The 18,785-nt window shown below is 42.9% G+C and overlaps 1 protein-coding gene across 1 annotated transcript in view; it reads left to right on the top strand.

Annotated features, from left to right (window-relative positions):
* The window catches only part of HAL (histidine ammonia-lyase), a 32,195-nt gene extending 14,309 nt beyond the window's left edge, over nt 1-17,886 (top strand). Inside the window, exons 9-20 of the mRNA XM_050935531.1 lie at nt 3,463-3,602; nt 5,304-5,351; nt 7,417-7,564; nt 7,653-7,748; nt 7,864-7,922; nt 8,604-8,684; nt 9,529-9,594; nt 9,680-9,845; nt 14,150-14,284; nt 15,531-15,639; nt 15,742-15,811; nt 17,086-17,886. Coding sequence (XP_050791488.1) covers nt 3,463-3,602; nt 5,304-5,351; nt 7,417-7,564; nt 7,653-7,748; nt 7,864-7,922; nt 8,604-8,684; nt 9,529-9,594; nt 9,680-9,845; nt 14,150-14,284; nt 15,531-15,639; nt 15,742-15,811; nt 17,086-17,235 — 1,268 coding nt within the window. The 3' untranslated portion in view covers nt 17,236-17,886. The remainder of the gene's footprint in view (nt 1-3,462; nt 3,603-5,303; nt 5,352-7,416; nt 7,565-7,652; nt 7,749-7,863; nt 7,923-8,603; nt 8,685-9,528; nt 9,595-9,679; nt 9,846-14,149; nt 14,285-15,530; nt 15,640-15,741; nt 15,812-17,085) is intronic.
* The last annotated feature ends 899 nt before the right edge of the window (nt 17,887-18,785 follow it).

Genomic DNA, 18,785 nt, shown 5'->3' with positions numbered 1-18,785 from the left:
CAGAAAAAGAGAGATTAGGCATAAACAAGGGTGCTAATGGCGAAACATTAACAGAAGATCGGTAATAGTTAGTAAGGAAATAAGATATGCATGTCTAGCTCAGGTAAACTTATCAGATTCTGCTTCCTTTGTTATCTTAAGTGCTCACCCTTTTATCTGTATAAATAAGATAGTTTGTGTCTTGCATGGTGCTCACATTATCTGGGTGTTATTAGCAGAGCGCTGTGCTAATAAAACGGAGTGTCTAACAAACTGTGAGTCCTGAGTCTAACTTTGACAACAGTAAGATTTTACATGACCAGTTTTTGACTCCTTAAAGAGGCTGGGTGTGGGAGTGGGTTTTTTTTTTTTGTTTTGGTTTGGTTTGGGGTTTTTTTTTCCAGAAACTGTAGTAAAAATCAGATCTCTTCAAGTTGTCTTGAACACCCAAAAGTGAGATACTGAAAATCACTAATCACTTCTGAAAATTGTGGCCAATGTAATTATAGTGGCTGTGGATCCAGTTGTTATTGTATTAACAGGCCTGTGTACCTTTGCATTATAAACCCTTATGCTGAGGAATTATGGAGTCCTACTATAGACAACAGCTTAGGGCTAAAATTTGACATACAAAGTTCGGTCAAGTTTTATCAGCCATTTTTTAAAAATATAATTGTTGGATTTCAGGATGATTTTTAATTGAAACTTCTATGCCAGACTGAAGTGACTTAACTGAGAAATGTACGGTAGAACATCAGAGTTATGAACACCGTACACCTCATTTGGAACTGGAAGAACACAGGCAGCAGCAGAGACAAAAAAGCAGCAGCAGCAAATATAGTACAGTACTGTGTTCATAGAATCATAGAATATTAGGGTTGGAAGAGATCTCAGGAGGTCATCTAGTCCAATCCCCTGCTCAAAGCAGGACCAATCCCCAACTAAATCATCCCAGCCAGGGCTTTGTCAAACCGGGCCTTAAAAACCTCTAAGGATGGAAATTCCACCACCTCCCTAGGTAACCCATTCCAGTGTTAAACGTAAACTATTTAAAAAAAAAAAAGGCAGGGGAAAGCAACGTTTTTCTTCTGCATAGTAAAGTTTCAAAACTGTATTAAGTCAATGTTCAGTTGTAAACTTTGGAAAGAACCACCATAATGTTTTGTTCCATTATGAAAATTTCAGAGTTACGAACAACCTCCATTCCGAAGGTGTTTGCAACTCTGAGGTTCTACTGTACTTTCTAGAACACAGAGTGCCATTGATTTTCTTTCTTTAAATGAAAATGCCCAATCATTCCTAGCATATATGTATATATGGGCTGAAGGAGCCAACATTTCAGTCTTGGTGCATAAGTAGCCACTAAATAAGCGTTTCCTGAAGTGTGGGGTGCACCCTCCAGAACTGGTGGGGAGATGGAGGGCACAGATGATCTATACATGAGTATGGGTAGGATTTTTTACAAAACGTGGAAGTGTTGACAGTGGGCTGTGTGTGATTGCTTTCATTTTCATGAATGGGGTTCAGTGTTCAAAGGTCTGGGAAATGATGCTTTAATGTAATCTGAGAAATTTGAGTCTCTAAATATTCAGTAACATCAACAACTGAAGTAGCTTAGGGGCTAAATCCAGGGCTGGCCTTAGGGAAAATAGCTCCCTGGTTGAACTTGTATTTTGGCATCTCTGGCCCATTGCCTCCCCAGGCTCCCCATCCACCCCCTCATTGCCCTGGCCCCTGCTGCCTCTCTGGGCTCTCCACAACAGGTCAGCAGCCCAAGGGGAGGAGCGTGACAGGAGGGCACCAAAGGGCTGTGGTGGCAGGGGAGCATGGTGACCTGAGAGACCCAGAAGAAGGGGAGGGAACCAGAGTAGTACAGAGTCTCATTTTTGTGGGGCTGCAGGGGGACAGTGACATGGGGGCTTCAGAAGGGCAGATCTCTCCCCACACCCCACTACTGAGCATCCCCAATATTCAAATGCCTCTTCCCGCTCCCAAGGAAGGTGGGTTATGGGTGGAGGAGGTTAAAATGTAAATGCTCCAGCGCACTGGATTTAGCTAGGGTGGGTGGTGATGGTGGAAAGTTCACTCCTGAAATATCCCAAACACCCTGCACTGACACTTCACTTTGGAATGAGCTAAAAAAAGGGGGAGCCCCTGAGAGCTGGGAGGCTGGGGCCTGGAGGCACAGTGAGGGGCCCTTGGGGAGCTGGGTGACCACGGGGGGGTGTTGGAAAATGGGGGCACAGGAGGGGCCCGCTGGGAGGCTGGGACCTGAGGGCAGAGGAAGGGGCTTCCTCAGAGCTGGGACATGGGGTCAGGACCCCCAGACTGACTTGTCTCTTTCCCTGCAGTTTCCGCTCCCTTCTCCTCCCAACCCTGAAGAGGCTGGCATCTTACAGCTTCCATTTCCATTGGGCAGCATCACTCTCATTCAGGCTGCCCTTGGAAGGAGTAATGGCTGGGCTGGGACAGTCCCAGAGACTGCTGGGGTGGGAGGAGCCTGCCGGCTCACCGAGTATGGAGGCAGGATTAGGAGCCAGGCTGGGAAACCAGGTGGGTGGCGAGCAGGGGCCCTCCGCTCAGGAGCAGTGAGGCAGGCGCTCCTGTCACACCAGGCTGCACCCTGCAGGCACCGAGGGGAAGCCTGAGCCCCTTGCCTCTTCACCACAACATCCCCCTGACTACGATGCCCTGGGTTGTCAGCCACGTCACCCACCCCTAAGGCCAGCCCTAAGGCCGGCTAAATCTTACTCTACTTTGGGATGAGCAAAGATGCTGTCTGCTGCATCCTCTTCCATAAGCTTGGTGTCCCTCAAAGGCTGAAACTCAGTCCAGTTTTACTGAGGCACTGCAATTTCTGCAAATGTATGATACCAAAGTGATGGCCTGTAGTTTAACTTAGATTTCCAGTCAGCTGTTCAAAAGAAGCCAACAGTTCAGTGGGTTCCTTACTTTTAAAGGGTCCTCTTAGGACTGAGCCCTTTAGATTTTCTTGTTCTTGCCTCAGTGTAGGACTTGGTGACTTCTTGAGGTCCCTTCCACCCCTATATTTCTATGATTCTATTCTATGCTATGATGAGCTGAGTGGGAGCCTTTCTTGTGACCCCCACCAATGGTTGTCAGATGTAGTGACATATCTGAGGTTCTCCCATTCCTATATTGGAGCTGGAATTTCAACCTTAACTTTTAGTTTCTTGGCCTTTGTGGGACTAAGCTACACCAGAACTTTAATCCCATATCAGGTTTGTTTTGTTTTGATTGTCAGCCAAAAACAATTGGTTTCTTTTTAAACTACAGGAGCTAATTTAGGAAAAATTAACAAATGCCAGTTTGCAGGGAGGGTTATGCTTCTCCATTTCACTGGTTGCTATTCCAGTATGTCACTTCAAGACAACCAGGGCAGATTCACCTGCCTGTGTCTCTGTTTCAAGGAGAGAATGGATGGAGGCTCTAACCAAAGTCTGATTTCTGCTTTCCTCTTAGCATCGTGCCTGCCCTATATCCCCGAAAAAGGGACGGTTGGAGCCAGTGGAGACTTAGCCCCTCTTTCTCATCTTGCTTTGGGGTTCATAGGAGAAGGGAAGATGTGGTCCCCAAAGAGTGGCTGGGCTGATGCTAAATATGTAAGATCAATGTGTCTGACTACTAGGACTTCTTTGTCTGTCTCCTTCAATTGGCTGTGAGTAGACTATGTGCATTATGAGAACAAAGGGAAAATTTTTCATCAGAAGTATGCGATGGATTCATAACATTTTATATCCTTTGGATTTTGTGTGTCACTTTCTGGTGATTGAAGTATTTGTTTCTGCACTGCTTTAACACTTTGTCTTATAGGACAGGTACCATGGTGAAAAATGAGGCATGAGAATAGAACAAAACAAACACACACCAGGCACCATGATATTGGGGTTTAGATACCACCATGTCTGGCATATCAATAATGCCTAGACAGACATGATGACCTTGCAGTAAAGCAACATGATACAAGATCCAACACTGATGAGTGCCCAAATCTGGATGGATGGACAAGATGTCATGTTGTACCAGCTCCAAAGATTTGTTAGTGCACCTTCTATCCTGCAAACATCAGAACTGGCCTGATCAGAACTGGCCCACCAAACCTGAGATGATCCCACAAAACTGAGGATTAATTATATGGTATCAAATGCTAAAAGGAAATGGAGACTTTTAGGGTTTTTTCTTTCTTGAGGAGAGAGGAGTTACTAAGATTTCTGTTATGTATTATAACGGCAAGAAGCAGATGTATAAATTTCAGTAACACTGAAAACACGACTTAAACATATAACATTTTCAATAGATTAATTTGGGTTGAAAGGGTTCTTTGTGGCATCATTTAGTCTATGCAGTTACACCATGGCAGAATTGATTTATTTTTTAAAATTTATCCATCCCCATTAATTCAGTGTTTGATCCAGCCATGGATCTCTCGAATGATGGAGATTCAATAATCCTCCTCAGTAGCTTATTCTATTCTTTATCTGCCTAGGTACTGACATGGCTCCCTTCAACATAGTATCTGAGCACCTCCCCAGTATGTAGCCTCTCAGCATCCCTGTGAGATAGGGAAGTGCAATTATCTCCATTTTACAGAAGGGCACTGAGGCACAAAGAGATTAAGGATTTTAATCTCATTTAATGATACACTCATTAAAGTCAAGCAGTCTGTAGCGAAGTTGGAAATTGAACCCACCCTACTGATTCCCAGTTACTTGCCCTAACCAAAAGCCATCCTTCCTCCATTCACTAACTGCATTTGCTGTTGGTGGAAAAGTCTTCTGCAGCTCCTCTGGGGACTTAAGCATCTCTTTCCTGCCATTGTTCTTCCTGATTCTCCCCGTCATCACATCAGCAGGTCTCTCTTTTCTATTTACAAACTGTCCAGCTGAGGAGGACTGAGTAGGATTCTCATCAGAATCAAAGCAATGCTTCTTCATTTGCCATAATAGTCTTTGCTTCATGGTGTGGAATAATGCCACCACTCCTTAATGGGCTGTGACTGCACCACCTCTCAAGCACTCCTAGTCCCAGGCTGTGCTGGCCCTGGGGAATGACAGCATTGGACTTGAAGGCCGGGTGTGTCATGTGACAGGACAGCATGCATTAGTTCAGGCAGCCAGGTCAAAACAGGGTTCTAAATGTTAGTGCATAAAAAGCTTTCCCCCGTCTCCCTTTACTGTGGAATATTCCAAAATGTTCATTAGCATAAGACAAAAAAGATGGTTGTATGCAATCAGCAAAGTCGTCCAATCAGTGTATTGAAAGGCATTTTTCACTAACGCCCTGTTCAATAAACTGCTTTACAGGTGCTGCAAGCCCATGGCCTGAAACCGATAACCTTGAAACCAAAGGAGGTAATGAAAACCAAGGCTAGCCAATTGGTAGTAACTTTATGCATATGTTGCCCATATTTTAAAAGTGAGATGAATTAATTATTATTTTAAATCCAGTTCCAGAAGGTAATTAGACATCTGTTACAGGGAACCCATTAGAGACTCTACAGTAAAGAGTATGTCAGCATTTCCATTTCACCTCCCACTTACATATGATTTAGTTCAACCACAATCATTTATAGAAGCTCTGTGTACAAAGTTTCAGTCCAGGGTAAAACTTAGGTTCTGTCTATAAAAGTTCCACTGGGAACTGCCATTCATCCACACACACACTTTTTACCATCAGTGATTTCCTGGACATCCATCAATGGAAATTACCCCAATTCCTATCTAAAGTAAGTCTGCATCAGTGGAAATTAAATTGGTGTAGTGCCAGTGTAGACGCATCCCACTTCCATGGCAACTAAACCAGTGCAAATAATCTTCTTCCTGCTGTTGCACACTGCACTAATTACTGCAGAACTGACCTGTCAGCTCTCTGTTCTACATTTCAGTGCTCGGGGCTCATCTCAGCTGGCTGTCACCAGAAATATTGTGTTCAGACAAGCCCTTATTTTATGAGATGGGTTTTGTTTAAGTAAAACCTTTAGCAATTCAGATGGTTTTTATCCTGCATTGTGGGGACCAGGCTTTTTGTGTTGGTAGTTTAGAGAAAGAAACACATTTTATAACTTAAACACATTTTGTGATATTTAATAAGCATTAACTAGCATTAGCGTGGTATAAATATTTATTTGTGTAAGCATATTAATCTATTTATTAAACAAAAACCCAGGCTGATGAAATCTTACCCACATAAACTGACATGTAGGTTCTTAGTATGTAAGATATTCCAGTGCTCTTGATGGTGGACCATAGTAATTGTCATAACTACAGTACATGCAGCAAGATACCTGGTCAAAAGCCTACTGAAGCCAATGGGAAGACTTCCCTGGCTTCAGTGAGCTTTAGAATAGGCCCAAAGTGAGTTAAAACAGAATCTCCACCTTAAGTCTAATGGCAAGTCTCCCGCTGACATAGCATCGGTGCAGACAGTGGGAAACTTGCACTGCTTGGGCAGGGCGGGGGGAGAGTTTGATGGGTCTTTTTCACACTTCTGAGCAACATACGTTAGATCAGCTTAAGTGGCAGTATAAACCTGCCCTAAGTTTCCTTGCTTTGGTGGGGGTTTTTTCATACCTCATCTTCTTCATGTTTAGAACTGAATTTAATAATTTTGTCAAAAATCAGTAGAAGGGTTACTCTTGCAAAGAAAATGAAAAAGAAAGCTATCCTGTACCCTTAAACGAAGTTTGAAGTCACGTGAAATAAACCTCATGTAACATGGTAGAATTTCTAAGGTACATATAGAGACTAACAATTAAAAGTAAACGTTTGCTTTAGAGTAATGATGTCACATCACCATACTGTTTTATTGTAGGAAAAGTACCTCCACTTTTACTGCAATAATGTAAATGTTTAGTATTCGCCATTGCATAATACAATTGTCCTGGGACCCATAAAGGGGACAAATGGAAGTGTTTGTCGTGCCCTTTGAGATCTTGAAGTGGATTGTTGCCTGTGATTTCTCCTGTAGTCCTAGTACACACACTACTCCCATTGACTTTAGACAGTCATCTGCATGTTGGGATGACAGAAAGAGTCCTTAGGGCCTTAGCTGTATATCTGGCTTGCTAGGTTTCATCAAACCTCTACCAGAAACCCCCTGAGCTGATCAGCAGTCATAGCCAGATGGCTATAACTGGCTTGCTAGTGAAACTATCTATTGGAAAACAACTCCCAGTTCGGAGACATGGGGATGTAACAACTTCAAAGTAACTGGTGGCTTGTCTGTATCAAAAAATAACCAAATAGCTGAAACCATAGCATCTCTAGCCCTTTTTATGATTCATTTAATGACGATCCAGGAATCTTAGAAAAGGTCTTTCTTTAACTGACACATGTAATTATGAAAATTACAATGGCTGCGGCATGTGTAAGGCTGCAACAGATTCACTTAAAATAAACACCTGCTATCTCTCTGAAGGGTCTGGCTCTTATCAATGGAACGCAAATGATCTCCTCTCTGGGATGTGAAGCAGTGGAACGAGCCAGCGCTATTGCTAGGCAAGCGGACATAGTTGCTGCACTAACACTTGAAGTCCTGAAGGGTACAACTAGAGCCTTTGACACTGGTTGGTATTGAATTTTCTGTGTTCACTTTCTCTTAGCTTTTGGAGAGGGGAAAGCAAAAGTGTAATGCTCTTTCATTTGTTTTAACAGATATCCATGCAGTGCGTGCCCATCGGGGGCAGATTGAAGTGGCATTCCGATTTAGGTCACTTTTAGACTCTGACCATCATCCATCAGAAATAGCAGGTGAAACATCTTTGCTTCCTGCCATGCAAGTCACCTATTTGATTTCCAGGACAGACAGGAAATTGAAACAGTGACGTGTGGTCTTTTCTATAAGAACCTTCCTTTTGTTTTGCAGAGAGTCACAGATTTTGTGACAGAGTTCAGGATGCATATACACTGCGCTGTTGCCCTCAGGTAAAATGAGTTTCCCACTCCCTCAGACAGGGATAGGCTAGTGGCTGTGGAATCCCAGTCCCAGTGTAATGTCAGTCAAATGTTGGTTGTCTCCTTTAAAATAATGCTATTACATTATTTCCCAAAATAGGGCTTAAGTGAGACATAAGTAGTTTCTGGATCTTGTACACAGGAGTGATTTTTAACTTTCAATGAACTCAATCCATATTAACACAAGCAAAACTATTGAAATTGGTGGGAGCTTTGCCGTGTAAAATCTAAAGAACTGGGGTTTCCTAAGTTTAATTATAATTCTTTAATAATACCTAATGTACATTGACCAATTAGCTAAACTTTGAGTACTTTCTTGACCAGATAGAAGTTGTACATGTGGCTGAGGATCAAGGGGACGCCAACCCAAACACACAAAGGATTATACATTTATGTTGTCATTATCATATTATAATGTCATAATAATAGTAAGTCAAACCTTTAATGAATACAATATATCTAGCATTCCACAATAGCAATTTCTCTGGTTATCACATCAAATCAAAGTCTGTATCCTTATGTGAGTGCCAACTCTGGGAGTGAGGTCAAGGCAGAAGTGTGCTCTCAGAAAGTAGAATTGGATGGATCTGTGTCTTGAGGATGAACTATAAATAGACATGACCTGTGGCTAATTGCTATTGTTTTTTTTAGGTCCACGGTGTGGCGAATGACACGATAGCTTTTGTAAAGGACATAATCACGATCGAAATTAACAGTGCAACAGACAATCCTGTATCTTTTTGATGATTCAGTTTCTTAGTAAAATTTTGTTTGGTTACTTTTTCCCTTCTAAATAATTATTAGCTAATGAAGCAGAAATTATGGCCCTGATCCATCAAATCACTTCCATATGTGCTTAGTCAGTGGACTGCTGTTGCTTAAAGTTAAGCACACATTTAAGTGCTTTGCTGGATCAAGGCCTACATGGTTATAAGGGTAGCTGGGAACTTTGGCAGCCAATTGGACTTGAAGGTCAACAGTGACTTGTCAGTTGACACAAGGTTGGCAAAACTTGCATTCTAGAATGCACTTTGAGTTCTACAAAGGGTAACTACAAGAGCTATGCACCACTTTTAAGAGCTGTGTGAGTAATTTTGGGAAGCTCTGTGCATACGCCTTGTATTGGTGCTCTGAACAAGGGTGAATTCCACTCTTTAAGAATAAAGGTATGTACAAAAGATGCTCCTTTGTGTTAGCTGATAGCAGTGATGAGTGCCCGTCTTGTTCACTATATATAAAATTTCACCTCCATTGGCAAGAGCACCACTGGCAATTGAAAATTACACTAGAAACTGTGCTCAAGTGTGGCTTTGCATTCCTTATAGCCTTCACCTGCTGACCATCCAGTCTATTTAATAAAATACACTGTTCATCTGTATCTGTATGGTGGGAGAACTGGGCATTGTTTTACATTTTTCTGACAACTGAACATGCAGAAGTGCAAGCTATGCTATATATGCATATGCATTTGCACATCAATTCTTCCTCCTTTCAGATAGGATATTCTGGTTATCCAGAGATGTGTGGTACGTCAGCAGTTCTTCATTCATGTTCACACCTTAACTTGTCTTTAAAGATGGTTTTTGCTGAAAGGGGAGAGACCATTTCTGGAGGAAATTTTCATGGTGAATACCCTGCAAAGGTAATTAAGCATTTGGAGAAATATTAGTTTATTTTCTGAAAATTAAAAAAAAATCAGTTGATTCCATCAAGAGCTTCTCTTGCAGGCTCTGGACTACTTGGCAATTGGTGTCCATGAACTTGCTGCAATTAGTGAAAGAAGGATTGAAAGACTATGCAACCCATCTCTCAGTGAGCTGCCTGCATTTCTAGTCACTGAAGGGGGTCTGAATTCTGGTTTCATGATTGCTCACTGCACGGCAGCGGCCCTGGGTGAGTACATGAAGACCTAAGCAAGACTGGCAAGAGAACAAAATTAGAAATATCAACCTATGTTAGCACTGTGGTAGTTTGATAGTACTGATAAAGGAACCCCCAGAAAAAACAGCTCTCAGCTCCAGCGGTAAATTCTCCTTTTCTCCCCATGTCCAACTGAGCTATCTGATATAGTTTGCAGCCCTATCTCACCTTCAGAGGCCCTGAACTTGCAAAGATTAATGTATTTGTTTAGCTCTAAGCCTGTGAGCAGTCCAGCTAGGGTAGACAACCGTCCCTTATTGTAAGGGATGACCCTTATTTTTTCATCTCTGTACAACAAGATCAGGCATTGCTGAGTGCTGCAAAAAGGAGCAAGAAATGTCCCATGTGAATTTAGGTGAGTAATGTTCATTTATTTGATTGATTTTATTAACGATAATAATGATGATAATATTGGGGAGTGGGGTGAGTCGAAGGTGCTAAGAAAACAATCCCTTATTTCTGAAATACAATATTGGCAACAGTAGGATTACTCAAGTGCTTAAATCTTTGTAGGACTGGAGTCTGAGTTTCGGAATGGTTAAGCGCCAAAGTCCCACTTGAAATCAGTAGGAGCAAGAGGTACCCAGCACCTCTGAAAATCAGACCCTAAAAGCACAACAAAGCTAAAAAGCAAATTATCTATGTACAAACAATTCTATTTTTGATTCTACACAAAATGTATTATTTCTATCTGTAGCCCTCCCCTTCTGGGACACCCCAATCCCCAAGGGTGGTGTGGAGCCCCTTAATCTTTCCTTCTCAGGGACACAGCAATAGGCCCTGGGTGCTTAGCGCATAGTGTCTCCAGCTAGTGGTTGGGTGCATAAACCAGTAACAAGCCCTATGAGCCCCAGGCTGTTACAATTCACAGGTACAGTAAGTCAAACCCAGCACACAGTCATATTATTCACAGAAGGGATGGGGGTAAATTAAAAGAGGGGAAGAGAACAGGCAAAGGAATCAAGGACGTTAAACAAATGCAGCCTCAACCAATCCCACAACAACGATCCTGGTGCAGGGGAGGCCTACAGGCTCAGCTGGCTTTCATTTCTCAGGGGTGCAGCAGAATCTCAGGACTCATCTTAGTTGTGGAGCTGGGGGCTCCGGAGTGGGCTCAGTCCTTCTCATGGGGAGAATCAAAATGGCTGCCTGTCTCCCCTTTTACTGCACAGAGCAAATCTGAGGCTGTTTCTCCTCCAGCCTGACTCCCTGCAGCCAGCTCTCCCCCTGGTCACAGGTCCCTGCCAAGCTCCACTCACATGACCCAGCCCATGTGCAAGCTTTCCCAGGGTCTGCTCTTGGTATCTCAGGCATGTCAGTCAGACTCTGGCCCATCCTCCACAGGCTGTCTCTCCCCTTCTCCCACCCAGGACAGGCAGTCTGCACTGAAGTTCCAGTCTCTGAGTCTGTGCTATGGTATGTGGGAGCTGCTGGGAGCTGTTTCTCTGAAGTCCCCAGCCTAGCAAGGGCGCTACACTCTTCCCTGTCTACAGACTTTGATGGCCTCATCAAGTTTAAAACAAACCGTATGCAAACGTACAAAATACAGAAAATACTCTTCTGGGCTATGTAATCTCAGACCGTTATAACCCCTGATTCATACAGAGGTGCATACATGATACTGTGCTTCTGGGACATACCAAATGTTACACGCCGTATGCCCTGTCCCAGAGGTCATAACAACAAAGCCTTCTTGGGCTACTATCCATTTACCATCCGTAGGGACTCTCAGTGAATCACAGATAACTTTATGGTTAACTATCTAGGCTCAGGTAGGGTGTGACCATCATGTCATGTTCTCCACCTTCAAAGCCAGAGTCACTGATTTCTTCTTGACCATGAATGGCCTGGACATTCTTTTCTCCACTGTAGGGTGACCTGATGAGTAGATAAGGCATGACATCATGAACTGGTGACGCATACCATGGTTCTGGGATATTAACCTGATTGTTTGCACTCCAGTGTGAACCAATTCGTTCAGAGAGCTTGGGCTCAGGCACTTGAAAAGTAAATTGCTGGTGTTGATACCCAATGTTGTCCTCTCCCTCAAAGTCAGAAAGAGCTACCATGTAAGGTAATTGTCATCTTCTGACCTCTCGGGAATAGCTGAAGGCTTGTAAAGGAGTGATACTTTGAGGCCATTTCTGACTGCTTGTCTGTCAAGTAGTGTATGCTGATGGTGAGGTGGTTCTGACAGGCCTCACCACTTGTCCTGTTGGAAGGATATGATTCCTGTGCAGGGCTGTGGAGGGGCCCACTCCTTTCACTAGCTTGAGTCAATAGACTGGCAGGCCTGGAGCTCTGTGTGGGGCTCAGCCTTCCACCCATCTTCAATATTGTGTCCCCCAAGAATGCCCAGGGTCCTGACTTCTGTGTACAGTTCCTGGTCTCTGACCATTTGGTCATAGCATGCTTTGTTACTCTGATTGTTCTGTGTAGCAGTAGTGGGCTGGTGCTGGGCAGTTTAGAATAGTTTTCTCAGATGGGTAGTATATTGAAGGTACATTTCAGGTAGGATTCTATCTGCAGAAATGCTGAAACAAACATCCGCAGGCAGGCAAACTTCTCGACCAGACATGAGAAAATAAAATGAATATCCAGTGTTACAACTGGAGGCATGTATCGGACAAGAGACTGCTGATTCCAGCTCTGTTTCTGTTGAGACTCTAGCATGCCTAACAGTGCGGGAGAGGAGGCCTTAACAGACTCATCTGGCTTTCAGTCTTCATTGGTGCAGTTTCATCTTGGACCTCAGACTTTCTGATTTGAAGCTAGGGATAGTGGGTTGATCCAGGACCTTCTGATTGGGAAAGGCAAAATGATTGTCGCCCCTTCTACTGCACAGAGTAACTCTGAGACTGCTTCTCTTCCAAGTCCTCCATCCTGATTCCCAGGTTCAGCTCACATGCCCCAGCCATGTGAAGGTGTTCTGGAGTCTGCCATTGGTGTCCCATCCCAGACATGCCAATCATTGTATGACCAATTCTCCATGAGCTGTGTGCATCCCTCCAGCACAGGCAAGGGAGACGGCTCCTTTTTCAGTCTGATTCTGGGTTGTTTGATATGAGAGCTGCTTCTCTGTGGCAAGGGGGCTACAAGTGAATTTTATTTGGTCAGATTCACAGTGAAAGATCTAGGTCCGATGAAGCTAGAATACTGTGAATAAGTGCTTCCTTACCCCCCTGCTAAAGTGAGATTGCATTGTACAGACAGCCTTCCAGACAACTTCCTGCAATCCTTACTCTGGCAAAGCTGCCATTACTTTCAAGGGGAGTTTTGCAAGATCTGCAGATGTTGACTGCTTCATCAGTTCATGGTCTCTCAGCCTCTCCTCTTAATGCTACGTTTTGGACTGTATTTATCATTAAAAGAAAATTGGGCAAGCCAATCCCTTTTGAGATGTAAAGTACCAGTGGCCTAAAATAAAGCAATGGCAAGACTATTTCCCAGCCTTGTACTTTCACAATAAAGCTCACTTTCTAGCTCTTCAGGGCCTTTTTCTTTCTCTGCTTTTACTGCTGTTGGAAGCTCTGTTAGAGCTAGAAGCACCCAAACCATACACAGCAGAAAAGCATTTAAGGTCAGGGGAAGGAGTTGTCCTTGAGTGCCACTGTAGAATACAGGACTGGAAAGGTCAAAACTGGGAAACGACATTCTTTTGAGTATTAGAACATAGATATATACAGTCCACATTTGAACCAGATATTTAGTATATTGAACCTGCCGGGCTCGATGCTGGGAAGGGGAAAGCAAGTTTTAGGCTCCCCAGATCCTGGGGCCAGCTGGGGGCTGGTCTGACATAAGTTAAGGCATCCTAGGGGGATGCTTTAAGACGCCATTCAAACAGCTCTGGATTTCAGAGGTGTTGGAATTGCCCAGCCATATCTTCTTTCTCTTGGGAATGTTCTACACCGAGGATGCCAAGAGCAGAGGAGGAATAATGGGGAGGTTTTGCAGCTAGTTTGCACCACCAGAGCTGGGCTGAAGAGCTGACCCGTGGTCTATTTTAAACAAGATCTTTTCTCTGGATTTAATATTTACCTTTATGTATTTGGTTTAATATCAGCATCGGATGATCAATGTACAATATTACTGTCTTCAGGGGCAAAATGGCTTGAATGTTAGATATTGCAGATGGCTCAGTCAAGCCACACCATGGGCATGCACTTACCATGGCTGGATGTGGATCCTTCACTGCAGTGTTTTAGACTCAGCCATTGTTTCTAGCTCCTGTTTGTCCATACAGTACACCATTTATTCACACTGGACTTTTGCAGTTTCTGAGAATAAAGCATTGTGCCACCCCTCGTCTGTGGATTCTCTCTCAACCAGTGCTGCTACAGAGGACCATGTGTCCATGGGCGGATGGGCTGCACGAAAAGCATTGAAAGTTATTGAACATGTTGAACAAGGTAAAATTAAGACACTGATTTTTAGACAGATCTACTGTTTTGTAACTAGGTTAGAACTAAATGCCTTTCTTCTACATGGCATCCTTTTTTTTTTTTTAAATGGACCCTTCAGTCATTTTAAAGAAGTCTTTTAAGATATTGTTTTAAGTTATTACTTTAATTTCTTTCTAGCAGAAATATTATTGAGAATGTAGATTAGTGTGTTCCATTGAAACAAATAGGCTTATCAAAAAGACACTAAGCCAAAATTCTTCCATTCATCTTTGTCTTGAATGATTAAAGTTGTAACTTTTTTAAAATACAAATTTCAGCTGTTGCTGGAAAACACAACAATACATACCACGAAAACCAATATGTACAATTTGCTCTAGGGTGACCAGAGAGCAAGTGTGAAAAATAGGGATGGGGGGGTGGGGGGTAATAGGAGCCTATATAAGAAAAAGACCCAAAAATTGGGACTGTCCCTATAAAATCGGGACATCTGGTCACCCTAATTTGCTCATACATGGGTTTATACAGTGGAATGCTTTGAAGTTGTAGAGATCTCTAAAAATACTAAATATTATAATTTTGTACATTCAGCAAAGTGAACGTGTAACTAGAGAAAACAATGTGTCTTAGGTAACATTTTCCTTAGGAGAATTTGGCTGTTGTGTAAGTGAGGGACAAATGCCACTGTTTAGACAGGGAGATACTGTGCAAGCTTTTCCAATATATATGTATCAAGATCTTTTAGTTCTACCAGAGTTCTCATACTAATGAGAAGTGGATCTGAACTGAACTCTATCTCTGGCCATCCCAGCACACCTGGGAGTTTCAAAACTGGATCTGAATTATACAGCTCAGGCCTATCGCTACATCTAATTTAGTTCTGGGGAAGGGCTCTCATTTAGGATGTCTCTGTTTTGAGGTGTACTTGGAGTACACCATGAGTGCTGAGCAGCCAGTGCCAGTTGAAGACAATGGGCGCTCTGAACACTTAGACTCTTGAAAAGTCGGGCTCAGCACGTCTGGACATCCGAAATCAGAGACTGTTTTTAAGTATTCGCCAGAACCGTCATGTTTCCCCATCTGTTAAATGGGTCTTCTGTTTATCTTCCTCAATTAAACTTTGCATAGCACGTTGATGTTGTGAGGTACCAAGTAACTGTAACAAGCTCCTTTTAGAGGTTCTCCATATGTAAACGTTCAATGGGTTGTACATCTTGAAACTCACTATCCTGCCTTACATTGTTTGGCTTCCTAGTGTTGGCCATTGAACTTCTTGCAGCCTGCCAGGGCATTGAGTTCCTACGCCCCCTGAAAACAACCACCCCATTGGAGAAAGTCTATGACCTTGTGCGCTCTGTTGTAAGGTAAAATCAAATAACGTTTTCCCAAAGGTTACAGCTTTGAAGACCTGCTAACTACGGTGTTGGTTAATGTTTGGCTAATGTTCTCAATTTGTCACCTTTCAGGCCTTGGCTAAAGGATCGCTTCATGGCCCCAGACATTGAGGCGGCTCACAGGCTGCTTGTGGAGCAGAAGGCAGGTGTTGATACTGGCATTTGTGCAGTAGCTCATTCCTTATGAAGAGATCTGTAGTTCTTTTTTTAAAATGGTCCTTGATGCATCAGGGGTTAACCAGCTCTTCTCCTCACATGCATGATTTAATTACCATCTCTGAAGGAATATGTGTGGAGATTTTAGTTTGTCATAGTCTTTTAAAGAGATGCTTTTAGTTTAAAAATAATATATTTTAAAATGAGTCCCCTCCGTTGTGTTGTTGATAAATGACTTAGGTTATTGAAACTGACAGGTCTTTACAAATATTGGCCCAGTCCTGCAATGAGCCCCATTAAAGTCAGTGGGACTGTGGACACTTGCAGAGTACTATGCATGGGGAGCTCATTGCAGGACAGGAGCCAGGGGGAAGAAGGATAGTCCATATCCCAAAGAGCTTGTTACCCAGTTCAAGACCAGATACAAGAGAGGGCCTGGCAAACTATAGGAGTGCAAGGAGGAGAGAACAGCAGCGAGGATGTGCATTAACACAGCCCTACTTTGTGCTCGGCTAGAGGGTTCGGAACCCATTTCGGTTTTTTACAGTTGTGAAGTCTAACTAACAGAAGAATGAGAGAGAGAGAGGAGTTCTCTACTGACCTATCAAACTATTTGCAGCCATATAGACCCTAGTAGCCCACCTGTCTTACAGCCCTGCTAGGGGGAATGATAAAGGAGAAAAAGGGAAACTTTCCAACCTTTAGGTTCCTTAGTAAATCCGAGCCCCAAAGTCTGCTCAGATCTGCCATTCCTTGCCAGTGCTGCCCGTCACTGACCTTTCTTGGCCGTGCCAGTCTTCCATTCATGCTACCTTGGCTCCTGCATGACAAGATGCTTTCTGTAAGACACAAGGGACACATCCCCACCAGCTCCTATCCCTCCCTATGACATCATCTGGGAAGTAGGAGATGCAATGTCTCCTCCCACCTGAGAAAACTCACCTTGCACCAGTCAGGACAGAAGCTATATACCATTCCCTTGCAACTGCACTCAGATCCCCCTTTACTCAGCAAAAATGTAATGTCCCTACAGATTCCTGTGCTCAGTAGCAGTCTTGCTCTTCAGCCACCATCTCTGACCCTATGTCTATTTCAGATGGCCACATGCAATTTATTTCTGTATATCTATTACAGTCAATTATGCCCTGCTAGTGTCGGCACAGGATGCTCTAATCTTGTACATTGACGTGTGTCTCAGTTTGAGCATAAAATCTTTCAGCCTTCACATCTGACTCTGCTGTTGCTCTTTCTGTCTTGTAGGTTTGGGAAGTAGCTGAACCTTACATTGAAAAATATAGACGGGAGCATATTCCTGAATCAAGACCTGTTTCACCCACAGCCTTTTCTCTGGATTCATTGAGAATGAATAAATGTGTTGGGACTGATCACAGTGATCAGAATGAACTTTAATGTGCTATGAAGTCTGGTACCTAGAAAATCCTTTCCGGTGCTTTCTTTGATGGAGATTGTTTTATTATGATACAACATGGTTTCTTCCTGGGATATAAAGGAAGCGTGTATAGGTAGTTATCTCACCTGTAAAAAGATGGTGTCAGATTGTAGAGTGGATTAGATTGAATTTACTGATGGTCTAATTTAAACAATGGTCTAGATACACCATTGGTACAACTCCATTGACTTCAGTGGACTTGCGCCTGCTAATGCTGGCCCTGAATTTGGCCAAATGAGATCAAACATGAAGTAATCAGTTTAATTAGAAATGTATCAAATTTTAGTCCTTAATTAGGCAAAACTTCCACTGAAGCCAATGGGAGTTTAGCGTAAGAACTGCTTGATTTGGCCTAATATCCTTATTTACAAAAAAAATATGTGGAATGGACACGTTACATAGTACGGAGCTGGCTAACTGCAATGGCAGAATATTACTGGGGTTACCTTTTCCTTATTGATTTTAAAAAGCAAACAAACTATGATATTCCTATAAAAAGTAAATTCTTCATGTGAATAATCCTGGCTATTTATGAATATGTAATCCACCCACTCTACAGCTGGTAAGATAATTTTGTATTAATGTCAGTTGGAGGGAGCTGTGTTGCTAAATTCCACCTCTTTGAAAAATAAAGAGGGTACTTAAAGCTATTCATTGGATTGTATTTTTAATTCTGTTTCTATGTAAACATTGTTTTCACGTTGTGCCATCCTTCGGGTACGGATATGGCTTTTTATTTATCTCTAGCTTTGTCAATGTTAGTATAACTGAGGACTGGAGGACATCGAGCTAGATTTCATGCTCCTGTCTCTCTTGAGTTAGACCTTTTTGACATGCTGCATTCCAACCTGAGCAAAACTGTCTGATACTTTTATCCCTATTGGTTTGTTTTACGTGCACCTCAAACATGGTGCAGATGAAGTGTGAGTTAAACAGTCCTGTGTAATGAGAGAGCATTTTATAGCAGCGTCTTCACAAATCAGAAAAGCTGTATGGACACTAATATAGCAGGGGTGCTGGAACTAGGGGTGCAGTAGCACCCCCTGGCTTGAAGTACTAACAACAATCAAATACACAGTTTCTGCTTGCAGCACCCCCTCCCCATAAAAATTGTTCCAACACCCCTACAAAACAGCACATGGATTGTTGCTTCAGAGCACACCTGCTGTGTTATTACCAATGGAATATACCTAACTCAGTTAGTTTTCCAGAGAATATGGAGTCACACCTAAAATATACATAGGCAAGCCCAGAGCCAATTTCCATGCACATCTATATCTGTGGGGTTTTATTTCACATGCTATAATGAAAATTTGAGGCAAAATATTAGCTCGAGGGGGGGAAGAAGGAGGGACGTGAGAGAGAATGCAAGGGCCAAGAAATGTCGCAAATTGCCCATCACAACGGGAAGTGGTGCAGGTAAGGGACTTGGGCCATCAATGGATTTTAGAAGGCCACAATCTGAAATTCTATGGTTCATCAGACATCTGCATGGAGACTTAAGCCCTGA

Source organism: Gopherus flavomarginatus, chromosome 1 (assembly GCF_025201925.1).
Source record: "Gopherus flavomarginatus isolate rGopFla2 chromosome 1, rGopFla2.mat.asm, whole genome shotgun sequence".
Taxonomy (NCBI): Eukaryota; Metazoa; Chordata; order Testudines; family Testudinidae; genus Gopherus; species Gopherus flavomarginatus.
The sequence above is the reverse complement of the archived record's forward strand: the minus strand, read 5'-3'. Positions and strand labels throughout refer to the sequence as shown.